General features: G+C 56.1%; 2 protein-coding genes across 3 annotated transcripts in view; one reads left to right on the forward strand and one right to left on the reverse strand.

Moving 5' to 3' along the window:
- Positions 1 to 380: 380 nt before the first annotated feature.
- On the forward strand, positions 381 to 13,440 carry FOXC1 (forkhead box C1). Of its 2 annotated transcripts, XR_010783220.1 has the most exons (2): positions 381 to 2,253; positions 13,352 to 13,440. XR_010783220.1 is itself a non-coding variant. In XM_066545533.1 (1 exon), the coding sequence occupies exon 1, from the start codon at positions 383 to 385 to the stop codon at positions 2,087 to 2,089; it is 1,707 nt and encodes a 568-aa protein (XP_066401630.1). In that variant the 5' UTR covers positions 381 to 382; the 3' UTR covers positions 2,090 to 2,693. The 2 variants fall into 2 exon arrangements, 1 of the variants encoding a protein (XP_066401630.1); XM_066545533.1 differs by lacking the exon at positions 13,352 to 13,440 and having other exon boundaries at positions 381 to 2,693.
- A 40-nt stretch (positions 13,441 to 13,480) lies between these two features.
- Positions 13,481 to 14,646, reverse strand: part of GMDS (GDP-mannose 4,6-dehydratase) — a 409,153-nt gene continuing 407,987 nt past the window's right edge. Inside the window, exon 11 of the mRNA XM_066545549.1 lies at positions 13,481 to 14,461. Coding sequence (XP_066401646.1) covers positions 14,399 to 14,461 — 63 coding nt within the window. The 3' untranslated portion in view covers positions 13,481 to 14,398. The remainder of the gene's footprint in view (positions 14,462 to 14,646) is intronic.

The raw sequence follows: 14,646 nt of genomic DNA on the forward strand, positions 1-14,646 counted from the left end.
TCTTAATACTCTTTCTGCGTTTGGAAGTTGCTTTCTCCGCTGCGATTACTTTTTTTTTTTTCTCCGCCGTTTTCTTTTTTAAAACATTTTCCCCCTTTTTTGTCCCCCCTCCTTTTTCCCCCCCTTTTTTGATTTTTTTTTTCCCCCTCCGCGTGGAGCGCGGGAGCTCGCCGGTGGGCTTTCCCGGGCGAAGAAGAGGAGGCTTTCGGCGCTGCCGTCGTTATTCTTCCTCCCTTTTTCCGCGCTCCGCCGGGGGGGTGGGGGGGTGGGGGTTGCCCGGCCGCCCGGTCCAGCTCGGTCCGCGGAGCGGCGGAGGGGTGGAGGGGGAAGGGACGCGCTGTTTGGTCCGGCGGGGAGGGTGGGGGAAAGCTGACGGGAGGACATGCAGGCTCGCTACTCCGTGTCCAGTCCCAACTCCCTAGGAGTGGTGCCGTACCTCGGCGGAGAGCAGAGCTACTACCGTGCCGCTGCGGCGGCGGCCGGCGGGGGCTACACGGCCATGCCGGCCCCGATGAGCATGTACTCCCACCCGGCCCACGAGCAGTACCCGGCCGGCATGGCCCGAGCCTACGGGCCCTACACGCCACCGCCGCAGCCCAAGGATATGGTGAAGCCGCCCTACAGCTACATCGCCCTCATCACCATGGCCATCCAGAACGCTCCCGATAAGAAGATCACCTTGAACGGGATCTACCAGTTCATCATGGAGCGGTTCCCTTTCTACCGGGACAACAAGCAGGGCTGGCAGAACAGCATCCGCCACAACCTCTCCCTCAACGAGTGCTTCGTCAAGGTGCCCCGCGACGACAAGAAGCCCGGCAAGGGCAGCTACTGGACCCTCGACCCCGACTCCTACAACATGTTCGAGAACGGCAGCTTCCTCCGCCGCCGCCGCCGCTTCAAAAAGAAGGACGCCGTCAAGGACAAGGAGGAGAAGGACCGCCTGCACCTCAAGGACCATGCCCCGCCGCGCCCGCCGCCGCCCGCCGCCGCCGCCGAGCCCGAGGGCGGCCCCGCCGGGGGCAGCGCCGCGCCGCCGCCGCCGCCCGTCCGCATCCAGGACATCAAGACGGAGAACGGCACGGCCTCGCCGCCGCAGGCCGTGTCCCCCCCGGGCGCCGCGCCGCCGCTCGGCGCCGTGCCCAAGATCGAGAGCCCCGACAGCAGCAGCAGCCTCTCCAGCGGCGGCAGCCCCCGCAGCACCCTCCCCTCCAGCCGCTCCCTCAGCCTGGAGGCCCCCGAGCCCCCGCCGCCCCCGCCGCCGCCCCCGCCGCCGCCCCACCACCACGGCCCGGGCTTCAGCGTGGACAACATCATGACCTCGCTGCGGGGCTCGCCGCAGGCCGCCGCCGAGCTGGGTGCCGGCCTCCTGGCCCCCGCCGCCGCCGCCCCGCGCACCGGCATCCCGCCCGCCCTGTCCCTCGGGGGATACTCGCCGGGACACAGCTCCGTCTACGGCTCGCCCTGCGGCCAGGCGGCCGCCGGCGCCGCCGCCGGCACCTACCACTGCAACATGCAGGCCATGAGCCTGTACGCGGCGGCGGGCGGCGCCGACCGGCCCGGCCACCTGCCCTCCGCGGCCGCCAGCCCCGCCGAGGACCCGCTGCCCGAGTACGCGATGCCCTCGGGCGGCGGCGGCGGCGGCGGCGGCGGCGGCGGGGCGGGGGGCGGCGGCGGCGGGGCGCTGGGGCACGGCGGGCTGGGCGGCGCGGCGGGCGGCCACCAGGAGGGGCACCACCCGCACCCGCACCAGGGCCGCCTGGCCTCCTGGTACCTCAACCAGGCGGCGGCGGCCGCGGCGGCGGCGGCGGCGGCGGCGGGGGAGCTGGGCCCGCTGGCGGGCGCGGCGGGCTACGCGGGGCCGCAGCAGGGCTTCGCCGCCGCCCCGAGAGAGGTGTTCGAGGCGCCGCGGCTCGGGCTGAGCGCCTCGCCGGGCGGCGGCGGCGGCGGCGGAGGAGGCAGCGGGGCAGGGGGCGGTGGCGGCAGCGGCGGGGCGGGGGGCGGCGGGAGCTGTCAGATGGCTTTCCCCGGCAGCCAGCCGCTCTACCGCACCTCCGGGGCCTTCGTCTACGACTGCGGCAAGTTCTGAGCGCGCCCCGTCGCGGGGACACCGCAGGAACTCAGCTGCGCACCGCGCCGCCGGCCCTCGCAGCGCCCGCGGAGGGAAGCGAGCGCATCGCGAAAAGCTTTTGTACAGAGACAGCCCCAAAGCATGTCTTGGTTTGTTAAAGGACAGTGTTACTCCAATAACACGTAAGTTTTTTTTTTTTTCTAATTGCTTTGAGAAATACTTTTTTTTCCCGCCCCCCACCCCGCGCTTTTCCTGGTCCCTTAAGGTATTGTCATGCCCCGTGTTTAAAAGGGAGCGAAAAGTCCAGCGTAGAGTACCAGCTTCTTTCCCCCTCCCCTTCCTCTTCTACAAGGACTTGTTTTAAAATGTAAATTGCGACATAGTAATTTATTTTTAATTTGTAGTTGGATGTTGCGGACCAAACGCCAGAAAGTGTTTCCCCCTTTCCTGAAAAGTGACGTTATAATTGACTGAAACGCTGATTTTTTTCACTATATATAAAAAGGGAAACTGTATTAATCTTATTCTATCAATATTTTTCTTTTTTTTTTGTTGTTGAAAATATTCTGAAGGTATTGCATTGTTTGTTTATTAATAAATTACCATTCAGTTGGAATGATCATTTACACGTCTGTATATTTTAATGCTTTCATTTAGTGAGAGAGAGAGAAAGAAAGAGAGGGAAAAGGGATTTCATAACTAACTTTGTCCCTGGAACAGCTTGTTCCCCTCCGCACAAATTCCAAAGACCATTTAGGAACTGCCAGGTCGAAAAATCCCTTTTCAGTCTCTTCTGCAATATGTTCCACTTAGTCAGCTCGCCTTATCCGCTAGGAAAAAAATACTTTCCCATGGCAGCTCTGAGTTGGCAAATAAACAAACACGTTTTCTTAGCAATTAATGGCAAGACCTGGAAACATTTGACCATACACAGTAGTATGGCAACATTACGTTGTTTTAAATGATATGCCTATGTAAGGATATATTAAGTGATAACTCCGAGGTAGAAGTGCATGCACTAGATTCCAGACCATGTGTAACTGTATATGTCGAGCTATCGATTGCTCTGTGTGTGTTTCAAATGTATTTATATCCAGGATTTACATATGTACCTATATTTAAAGAAGGATTACGTATTTATTTATAGTTTCATATACGTATTGCATATTTTTCTAAACTCCAGTGTATAGCAGATGCCAAATAATCTGTAGTACGTGTACTCTTAAATATAATGCCAGCATATAAATTACTGCTTCTTAGAAGTGATAGCAAAGCGTGCAATCACATCAGTGAAGCCGCTTCTGTAACACATAAAGTACTATTTTATTTCGGGGGAGGGGGAAAGAGCAGTAGTGTTAAAGGGTACTTGTACAGTCTACCCTTACACCTTTACAGCTCTGCATTACTCCCGTCCTTCAGGGACTTCACTACTGGTCTGTGTCTCAATTGCTCGGACAGATTATTTTTAAAACATTTTGTATGGGCGAATTTTTCTTATATAGTTGCTTGGGTGCTGTTTTGGTTTTTTTTTTTTTCTTTTTTCCTTTTTTTTTTTTTTTCCCTCTCCTTACCTCTCTCAGTTGTCCTCAAATCGGAAAAAAATATATATTACCAGGGTAGCAAATGAGTGCTGCACAGACTGGCATCTTGTCAGATCAAGAATCCTACCTTCTGGACAATTTACTATTAAGAACCTACTGTCAATGGGGATCACCTTCCCCTTTTGTAAGTAACCACCAAAATGCAATAAATCCATTAACTTAAAAGAACCGGCCTTGTCAGTCAGACTTGGAAATAAGTTTATTTGATTACAGATATTTAAGGCCTAAAATCTGCTTTCAAGATAATACAGTTTCCTATCAGAATCTCTTATCTAAAGGCAACACTTAGCAGTAATTGCTGTTGCATTGTTAAGGGTTAGGCTGTAAATAAATACAAAGGTATTTACAGTTCAACCTTATTACCTCGCTTTTGAGCTGTGCTTCCTTCCAAAGCAATAGTCCCATGTTTAGAAAACACCTCCAGCAGATGGAATTAACTGGGGGGAGTGTGTCATCTTAGAACGCGTTGGCTTTGAATACGTTTATTTAAGTATGCCATAGTCTTTGCTTTTTTGTGCTAGTATCTCTACGAAGATTACCGGGTGTCTTATTTACATTTATTTGTTTGCTAAGTTGGGTAAGAGAACCTTAAACGCTCCATCGCTCAGTTGTGGTAAAGCTGATGAGGAGGACGAGCAAAGTTGAGCGCCTTCGCTCCGGGGACATATTTTAATTTCTGCTCCCCGTTTTTCACCAGTAAAGGGCAATAAAATGTTACCTATTCTCGGTCGGGCTCACTTTCTGCTCCCCACCGTCCCTCTCCCGGTACCGAGAGGGGGGAAGCTGAACTGGCGGCTCCCGCCCACCGCCGCCTCCTTGGGAGCGGGGCTGCCGGGCCGGAGGCACGGCGGGGCTTTCACTGCCTTACGCCCCCGCTCCCCCTCGCTGGAGAGGGGACCCTCGGCGGGGCAGCTCCCTCTGCCTTGGCAGATGGGTTTGCCAGCGGGGTGGCTGCATAATAAGCACCATTCCTGCTCCCCATCACGTATTAAAAATAAAATTTAAAGAAGGCAGAGGGTAGAGGCGATTGAGTCTGCTATTTGCCTGTTATTTTTGTTGCGATCAGGCGCCGGCTTTCCTGTAGTTTGGGTTTTCTCAGCGGTCTGCAGCGGTAGGGTGTTTGTGGCGAAAATAAATAGGGGGGAGCGCAGTTGTCAGCCCGACTTGTTTAATAACCCGTTGCATTGTCAGTGGTGCTGCGCGGCTGGGGAAGCTGGGGGGGCCGTGCGTAGCTTGAACAAGTGCCGTGTGTAATTACTGCTAATGCTCGGGGCGGTGCGCGGCCCTCCGCCGCGGGGCGGCCGCGCAACTTGCGCTCCCCATGGCCCTCGCTGAGAAAGGGCGGGCGGTGTGGGCTCGGCGGGCCGGGAGGGCGGCTCGCACTCAGGGAGGGGGCAAAGGGAAACTTCCCTCTCGGTCGCAGGTAGGTCGTGTCGGGATCTTCTGCCCCCGGAGGGGATCCCTTTCCTGAAGTGACGTGCGTGGTGGCGGCGGAGGTCACCTCCTGCTTCTCGGTGTGACGGGCTGGCTCACCGCACACGCGTGCTTCGTATTCAGTTTTAAAAACACGGTTTTATTTATATTATTATCACAATCATAATCATAATCATAATCATAATGTTTTTTTCTCCCCCTCCCCACAGAAATTGATCACAACGAAAATAAGATTAGCAGTGCTGGCTGTCCCCGCGGTAGGCAGTGGAAAGTGCGGGCTTGGCCGCGGGAGGCGGCCCGCCGGGCGCGCAGCCCGGTACCGCGGGTCCCTGCGCGACATTGCACGGACGGGGGTCGGCATCTCTGGGCTCTGCCGGGCCGGAGCCTTCGTCGTGAGGCATTGCGGCTGCTGCTGGGATGGGGAAAGGCCGAGCGGGCTCGCTAGAAACTTTCCCGGGCTGGGGCAGCGCAATGGGAGGCAGGGAGCGGGGCATCTGCCCGCGGGCCACCGTGAACTGCGGGCGGTGGGGCCCAGCTTGGAGCACGAACCCTTGTTCCTCCTGTGCTTCCCTCCTCTTGCGCACAGGAGGGAAACCCGAGCGAGCGTCCCTTCTGACCTGTGATTGTCTCCCAGCAGAACTGGGCCTGCCCTGAACGCCACAAGAGATGCGGTGCGACCTTGCGCAGCGGTGGGCACGGGACGTACGCCCGGGCAGCAGCTGAGAGGTGTCCCCGTAAGGCCTCGACATCTGCGGTGGCAGCCCCTACAGCAAACGGGGACACTTGGCCCCAGCCATGCCTGCGGAGAGGTCATTTAGGCGCCAGGTTAGCACGGCGCTTTGTGGGGTTTTTTTTTTAGCTCAAACTGATTTTTTTTTATTTTTCCAAACTGTTGCTTTGCTTTTCGTCTATAAAACAAAACAGTTTTTTTTTAATAGATATGAGGAACCATTCCATTTTCGTGGTGGTTCTGGTGGTTTCTCACTTGTACTCGCTCATCTGTCACTCAAACTGTGGAAAACGTAGAGAGGAGGAATATTCTCCTTTCTAAGTTTCCTCCTTAGAATTTCTTCTTAAAGTAATTACAATTCCTATTATGTTCTGCAAAGGTCATAATCAAAAATAGTAGAGAAATGCATGCAAATAGTCGAGAGGGCGTGGATTAAAACCCCTTCCCTACCGCCACAGGCCATGTCAGATGGAGAACATGGTGGAGCTATTTTGTGGATGGAGGCATTTAAGGGAGTGGTTCCAAATCGGCGTTTTATGATATCTGGGGCCCTTTCTGATAGCCAAGAAGTTCGGGAAAGGCGTTTCGAAGTTAGCGGCTGTTTCCATAGCCGGGTTCAACTTCGTAACACTGTTGGTAACTCTGGGGCTGCAGCGTTTTGACCAGCTGCCTGTACGCTGCTCTCACCTCCCCAAAAGCACGCCGCTGGAGCAGGACGAGCTTAGAGTTTCGCCCTGTCCTCTGGAGACTTGGCTTGGGCGTTTCGGGCCAGTCGCACGTGGCACATGCAAAAGCTGGTGCGGGTTGTGCGGGTTTTGCGGGAGGCAGCGCGGGAAAGGAGCGGTGGCGCACGGTCGGGGGCTGCGCGCCTCTCCGCGCCCACGTAGAGATGAGCGTGAGGTAAAAGTGCTCAGTCTTCATTACGTCGTTTGATTGCGTAGGCAAAAGCATGTAGCGCCGAGGCGCGCACATGGCTCCAGTGCACAGCACAGGAGAGCTGCGGTGCGGCCCCTGGAAGCTCTCCCCGTCCGCTTCCCGAAATAAACCATTTCAACAGCGGCGGGTAATCGAACATTAGCTTTCAATTAATTTCACTCGTAAAGTAATTTAAACTCTTTCGCGTACTCAGTCCATTTTCCCCGTCTCCCTGAGCTGGGACCGGGCGTGCTGGCTAAATTCACCCGCACTTTGAGATGTGCTGATATTTTGATTTGTTTTTTTCGGATTTTTTTTTTTGGGGGGGGGGAGAGTATGTGTGTGTGTGTTGGGGTCATTTTTGTTTTGTGGATTTTGGTAGGGTTTTTTAGGCTAGGAGGGAGATGAGGAGCACGGTGGTGGGCGCTGTCAGGGCATCCGAGGCTGAGCTGTCGCTGCGCGGGGGCACAGGTAGCGCGCAGCCGGGGTGGCGCGGAGGGCGCGCTCAGGTTTGCGCGGTAAGCTGCACAAGAGGCTGGCAAGCCTGGGCTGCGCTCTAAGGGAACTGCTCGGAGCTCCCCGCGGACGGGCGCGGGTTTCGGTCCCGTATTTCGGTCACAAGCTCACGGCCTGGGAGGGCACCTGTCATCATCCCCGTATAGGTTCTCCCCCACCACCACCTTTTTTTTTCCTTTTCCCTTCTGCCTCGCCTCCCCGGCGTCTTGTCTGTTGGGAATCCGTCCCAAAGGTGGTGCGGTGCCACGGTGAGCGTAGCCCTCCTGGTTTAATTACGCTGGGGCTCATAAAGCCATTCGCTTCTTTCCAAAGTAATAAACAAACGTCGCGTTAGGTCAAGATTGATGGTGTCCATGCAATAAAAACGGGCCAGGTCAGGAAGGAATAAAATTCAATCAGAGCTCGCGGAATCATTTTTCAGGGGACAGAAAGACAGAAAAGGAGACGGGGGTCAAGGGAGACGATGTCGCCATTCACAACACACCAGCCGGGAGGGAGGAGGGCGAGGGTTAACGAGCGATTGTTTTTTATCAAGCGGAGCCTAATTGAACGAAACAATAGCCGCATGGAGGGGGGTGGAGGGGGAGAGGGCCGGCTCCTTACCCGGTAGTTGCGGGGCCAGGCGGCAGCCCCGTACCCTGGTGGAGGCACCGAGGAGCCCTCGCAGCACTGCTGCGCCCCCCATTCCCCCTTAAAATGATACACACGCACCTGGGGCAGCGGGCAGGCCTTGTCCTAGGCCGGGGCTGTCCGTGCAGGTAGCGTTAGCAAACGATCTGGGGGACCACACTGGGAGGATCCCTCATTTCCTAACGAGGCGTCCTAAAAGCCCTGCTTGGACGGCCGGAGAAGTAAGCCCCAGAACTCCCGAGGGTAACTCTGGCTGGTCCGGCCGGAGCGGGACCCCTCCGTGCCATTTGGAACTAATCCCTTGAGTGTAGTTCGGTGCTGAGGCTGATGGCGCCCAGCAATTTGGCAAGGGGCTGCGAGGAGGGTAGTTCGCCGGAGCCCCGACGGCCGGGCGGTGCCGGGCTCGGAGGAACAGGCCCGTCGGAGGGTCGTCGTGTTCAGGGAAGAGACGGCAGCACAGCACCGCGGGGAAGCCCCTGCGATCCGAGGGACAGTTTTTTGTCCTGGCCAGCTACGCCACCGTTCTGTGCTGCGTGGGCCTGGGAAGCAGCCGGCAGTCTCCCTTCCTCCTTTAAGCAGGCAGAGTCTTTGGGAGGTCGGGGGAATTTCTTCCTCACCCCCTGCATCTGTTGCACACACCTCTGAGACCTTCTAGGCCCTTGTGCCTTGCTTAGCATGCATGTGACACAAAATAATGGCTGTTAAAAAGCGCCGGGACGGAGAGTGACGGGAAGGCAGCCCGAGCTACCAGTGAGGGCTCTCAAGCTCTCCGTCTGAAAGAGAATTGGGTGTTCGGCAATATTCTTTTTGCCCCCTAAACAAACACAGCTTGAAACGACTTGGGTGGGCAGAAGGGAACAATTTGTGAGCCAGAGAGCAAAGTGAGATGGGCAGGCAGCCGGCCCACAACTTACCTGCTGGAGACTTTCACCTGACCTTTAGGTGTCAGGGGGCTTGGTTGTGCCGTGTATCACCCCACGTTCAGGTCAGATGCTTTAGATTGCGTTCAGCAGAATTAAAACAACAACAGTGAAAACCCCAAACTGGAATCCCCCCTCCTTTCCAGCCCCCATCACCTCTGGGGAGAATCCAGGAAAACCAACACATTTAGAACCATTAACTCTTAAAATAGCTGAATTTCCTCCAGTAGAAAAAACGCAAATTATTACACTCACGAGTTCAGGATATTTATATATTATATGAATCGATGAATAAACAGGTCATATCACTACAACCATCATCCCTCGGAAGGCAAGTGCTTGGATCAGGAAAAAAAAAAAAGCCATAAACGTTTTTCCCAAAACGTTCCTGGAATTTATTTACTTGCCAGAACATTTAAGCTGCCGAGTTTAATTTCTTCCTTTTTATTCCTCTTTTTTTTTCCCCTTTTAAAAAATTAAATATTTAAAATAAGGAAAAAGAAGAATGTTTTCCATTGAACGATAATGTAAAAGTACTGATAATATCGTCCGTAGCAGAAGAGAATTGTTTAAACAATGTCGGTGCTTGCAAGATTGCGCAGTATAAATACATTCCCAGTGCCGTTTTGATGCGAGTTTCGAGAGAAACTCTGTTTTCTGCCTGCGTCCTGTATGTGCATTTCCCCCGGTCCGATTGTGTGGAGGCTAAAGCCGTAAGCTGGCGGAGGACACGTCGCCCTGCCAGCCCCGGGCCGGGCATGCCCGGCTCCCCGCGGCGTGGGACGGGGCCGGGCGCTCACACACCTCGCCCCTGCCAGCGAGGAGCTGCTCGCCGTTTTCCCCAAGCCAGGATTTATGAAAGTGCTGGCGGCCAGCGCTTCTAGCTTCGCCTCTCAAGGATGGGGTGGATTTAAAACCGAATAACGAATTGCAGAAAAATTACGACTTTCTCCCGACGCCATTTCCCACCCCCCCAAGCGCTCCGCCGGGGGGGGGGGGGGGGGGCATGGGGGCATGCGGTGATGGAGCGCGGAATGCACCGGTGCGAACTCATTAGCAAAGCAAAGGTTTGCAATTAGCGTCTGCTGCTGCGAAGCGACCTCTCCCCCGCCCGCCTCTCCTTTAGCCCCCATCACCAAATAATTGCAAAGTATCTGTTGATGTTTTTCTTCCACCCGTCAAAACGTTGGAGCCCTGCCTGCTCCAGGGCTCCGTCCTGGTTTTGTTGTGTCTGGAGACAATGCTCAGCCAGCGAACCATCAGAGGTGAAGGGGGGTCACAAGGGGAGGCAGGAGCGCGGCTCTGCGAGCCGACGGGGGCCTCCCCTTGCCGCCCACCCCTGCAAACCTGCCACCCACAGGCGGGAGGGGCGGCGACCCCCGCCCGGTGCCCCTCTCCCTGCGCTGCTCCGGGGCAGCCCCGAGCACGCCTTCCCGGCCGGGCGAGTAGCGGGAAGAGGATGTGACCCTCATGTCCGCCCGGGGGGGAACGTGGCTGCTTTATGTGCAAGGCGTCGGGGGGAGGTGGTGGCGGCGGCAGATTCTTCCATTCTCCCAATTTACACCTAAATTTTGTTTTTCTAAATACCCTTGCAGCACTTGATGCGTCTCCGAGAGCCACCAGAGCCGGCCGCAGAGCCTCTTGCCACCATCCCCCTAAGCCGTGTTCGAGCCCGAGGAGCGGGGCTGCCTTCAGCCCCCGTGTGCTTTTACCCTTCGGGCTTGTGCTCCAGGCTTCGAGGTGTATTTTTAGATGGCGCTGGCGGTTTTGCCCTGCGACCCCGAGGAAAGCCCCGTCGCTTTGTCTCGCCGGCCTTCCGCAGCGGGGCCGGGCGGAGGGCGGCGGGCGGGCCGGCTGTGTCGCCGGCGGGCCCTGGGGCAGCGCCGACCCCCGGCCCGGCCGCTGGCAGGAGTGGCAAGGGCTTGTGCTCTCGTGGGGCCACCCCACCTCAGCCCCCGCCGCGCTCCTTGCTGCCTGCAAGCACACGAGTGGCCGGGCCCCCTGAAAGGCCTCAAGAGAAGGGGAAAAAAAGTTTAAAAAAGGCTCTCGTGGTACTTTTACCATTGTCAAGACAGGTTCTGGGGAAGGGCAGCGGCCCGTATGGCGGAGGCGAGGGCTGAGTTATGGCTGAGAGACGCGGTACGGCGGCGGCGGCGCTGACAGGCGGCGGGCGCGGGGGAGCGAGCCCGGCCGTCGCTGCTCGTAATTCCTGGCGCTGCCGGGCAGGGAGCCGCAGGCAGGGCCAGGCCGGCCTTCCCCACCGGGCCCCAGCCCTGTGCAGCTCGCTGGGCAGCAGCTGGGCTCTCTCTCCTCTCCCTGCCCATCCGAGTCCCCTGTTCCTGACGGGGCGCACTCCCGGGCAGCCCCCACCACCCAGCGCTGCCATTGCTATCCTGCTTCTCCCCGTAGCAGCGGCGCGGGGTGAACTCTCCGCTTCCCACGACGTAGTGAAACAGGCTGTCCGGGCGGGGACCCCCGGAAGAGTCCCGGGCTCGTATTCCCGGCTCCGGGCGGTGCAGAGTGTCAATAGTCTGTCCCTGGCCACCAACCGGCCTTTCCCGGCCGGTGCCACGGCGGTTCCGGGAAAGGTTAAAGCCATCGTGTTTTTCGCTTTGTTCGGTGCTGCTGCTGCGGATGGTTGGAAGCTTGCGAAAGATGCAAGGGACTGGGGGCCTGCTCGGTTATTTACTACTGGAGCTGCTCTTTTCCATTAACGAAGTTGTAGTGTCTCCATATGAGACCAGAGACGGGCAGAGGGGGTACGTATCTTTCGAACCTGCACGCAAAAAACGCTTGACGTGCACACGAAACTGATGTAGAGAACACAAGTCTGTGGCTGGTGTATCAGCTACATATACCATATAATCTCTTTAAGTCGAAGCTTGTTAGTGGTTTGTTTTGTTTTGCTTACAATTTATTGTTTATTTCGTTTTCAAGACGTGGTCCCGTGGTCAAAGAGCGGTACTTTAGGAGCAATTAAGAATCAGGCAGAAAGGTAGTGTTAGGGGAACCGAAAAGCAGTTCTGACCTTTGCCAAATGGTAAAAAGCAGCAGGGCAGTGTGCATTTTGGCCTGTCGTGACCAGTACCCTTTTTTTTTGTCCCTACAAAGGCAGCAGAAAGACACCCAGCACCAGGCCACTGCGAGGGACTGCTTGGTCTAGAATCAGTTTTCGCTTTCCCATCTTTTTCCCAATTTGTTCTCCATTATAGACAGAGAAACCAGAGAACGAAAATGCTTCTCTGGAGTGTGCTACGGTGAGAGATGCCAAAGAAAAGACCCTGAAGTCGAAGCTCCCAGTCCTCGGCAGAGACGTGTAAACTAATATTCAGATGTACCAGCAAGCCTGCTAGTGAATCACTGTAAGCGAAAAAGTAGTTTGCTGCCATAAAAAAATGCCTTCCCATAAAAGCGCTGGAATACTTTTAAAAAATATTACTCCGTTCCCACCAAAGACCCGCCAGCCGCAGCGCGTGACCGCCTGGCCGAGGCGCTGAGGAGGACGCAGCCCTCGGTGCGGCCGGGCAGAGGGAGCTCGCCCCCTCCCCTTCCCTTCCCTTCCCTCCGCCACCCGCCGCGGCCCCGGGGCTGGGGGGACAGCGCTGGGCACGGGAGACGCGCTCGGCCGTGGCGGGGTGCGGGAGGCAGCCGCAGTGGGTGCCCAAGGCACAGGGGCGAGCGCGTCTCGCAGGGGCTGTGTAGCAGATCCACGCGGGGTGAACGCTGCGGAAGAGCGCAGCTAATGCAAGGACATGCACCCACAGGAAGGGGGATTAGTGATGTTTTACTCTTAAAAAAAAGGGGGGGGGGGAAGGGGGGAAGCCGTGGAATCGCACCCCTTTGAGGAGAAAAACACCCAAGGAGCGTTTTTATAAATAGACCCACGAGAGGTGAGTGGCAATGCGTGCGTGATGCCGTAGGGAGGTCCAGGCCTCCGGACTGAGTGTCCGTGACCTGCTCGGCGTTGGTCTGTGCTCGAAGAGCCCCGAGGGTGCCGCGGAAACTGCGTGCGGGCTGGAGAGCCTCACACGCGTGGGGAGATGCTCGGAGGGAGAGCAACAGGGACATCCTTCTGTCTCCGCAGCCCCCTCTCCTCTCCGCCTTAGGGCTCCTACTCTGCGCACCTGTAGACAGGGTCTCAGGCAGGGGCCGGGCTCCCACGTTTCCCTTTCCCTATTCGCGCTTTGGAAGGAACAGCCCCAAAGGAAGCGGCTGCTCCGGTTGCCCGGGCGCGCTCCACTCCGCGCCGCGCATTTCCCGCGGCACCTCCAGCAAATGCTGCCCTTGGAGACCGGCGCACGGAGCACCCTCCTGGCTCCCCCAGGCTGCTCTCCAGCTCCTTCCTGTCACCTGCATCCCTTCCACCACAGAACCGCTCCCGGGCATAGCTACCCCCCCATCCTATCCCGCGATTGGCCTCCTTTTAACACGGGGGTCCCCTCTACACGAAGTCAAAAAGCAGGAGATGCACTTCAAGTATGTGTATCTCCTGTGTGCCTCCCTCCTGTGAATCTTGCTCTTTGCTCACTTCCAGGCATAAAGTTAAAATGATGGGAGTAATTGGTGGGTGGAAGATCCTAAACCAACGGGAAATGTATGGGCTTGACGACCTCTGGATAACCCAGGTACCTTGGCACAAAAAGCAAAAAAATATTTACTCACCTTGAAGTTTCTATTTTTTTAAAGCTTTTTTTATTTATTTTGTTTTTATTTCTTAAGTCATCTTTTGAAATGGTTCACGCTCCTGTCTGAGGTTTAATTATAGTAAGCAGGAAGAGGGTGGAAGGGGAATGGTTTGATTCTTGGGGGAGGGGGTCAAAAATCAAAACACCCTAATCTCCCCAGACTGAGAAGGTGATGGACAAAAAGGCTTTCTGTGACTCATGCACACTCTGAAATGAAGATCTGAAAAACATATACAAGCCCCAGCTTGACTGGTTTGAAAGCGATTCCAGCAATTAGGAATTAATTCAGCATGGTCAAAAGGCGATTTCACTGCAAGTTATATCAAGTTATCCAAACTTTTACAGAGTTCAGGTGCTGGGAATGGGCTGCTGGGGTGGAGGTAAGGCTGCAGGAAAGAAAAACAAAGAGTGTTCAGGAAAGGCAGAAAGGGCAAGCTGTGGAACAAGGTCTGGAGGCATGGTGAGCCCATATTTGCACCAAAGGTCTGCTGATGTGGAGAAGGGAGGAGTGGGGGGCAGGGAATGTTTTTTTTTCTCAAATGGGATTAAGTACTAAAAATGTGCTGGAGGTTCTAGAGAATAGAAAGACGAGTCTCAACTAAAAATGAAATCAGTGGGTTTGGCTGATCAATTTTTCAGGTACAGTATGATCCTTCCCCATTTAGTGGCAGAGGACAAATTTAGCCCAGGCAGAGCTGGCCCTGGGATGATGTATGGGGCAAGAGGCACTGGGAGGATGTAGAGGGTGGAGGCAGGAATAAAACTGGTCTTTTAGACACAGGCAGGCCAACAATAAAACCATCACAGGGAGGGCCAGCTGCCCACCCTGGTGGCTCATGGCTGTGCTGGCCATCTGTCGCATGGCTGCTGTGATGCCTGCTGGGCCCTGCCAGGGCTCAGGCGTTGGGGTTGTTCCTCATGAGCTCCACGTCAGCGTCCACCATCTCCCTCACCAGCTCCTGCAGGAAGGAGAGAGACAGATGAGGCCCCAGTGCAGGCACAAATGGCAGCATGTCAGGAATGCCCCAGAGCATGACTAGTCCCCCCTGCCCCCACAGCAGAACCAGGACAGGACAGGTCTTTGTTGGGCCCTTCCCACTGCAGAACCAAGAGATGATTTTCGGGCTTTGTTGGGCCCTCCCAG

The sequence above is a fragment of the Molothrus aeneus genome, chromosome 1 (assembly GCF_037042795.1).
Source record: "Molothrus aeneus isolate 106 chromosome 1, BPBGC_Maene_1.0, whole genome shotgun sequence".
NCBI lineage: Eukaryota > Metazoa > Chordata > Aves > Passeriformes > Icteridae > Molothrus > Molothrus aeneus.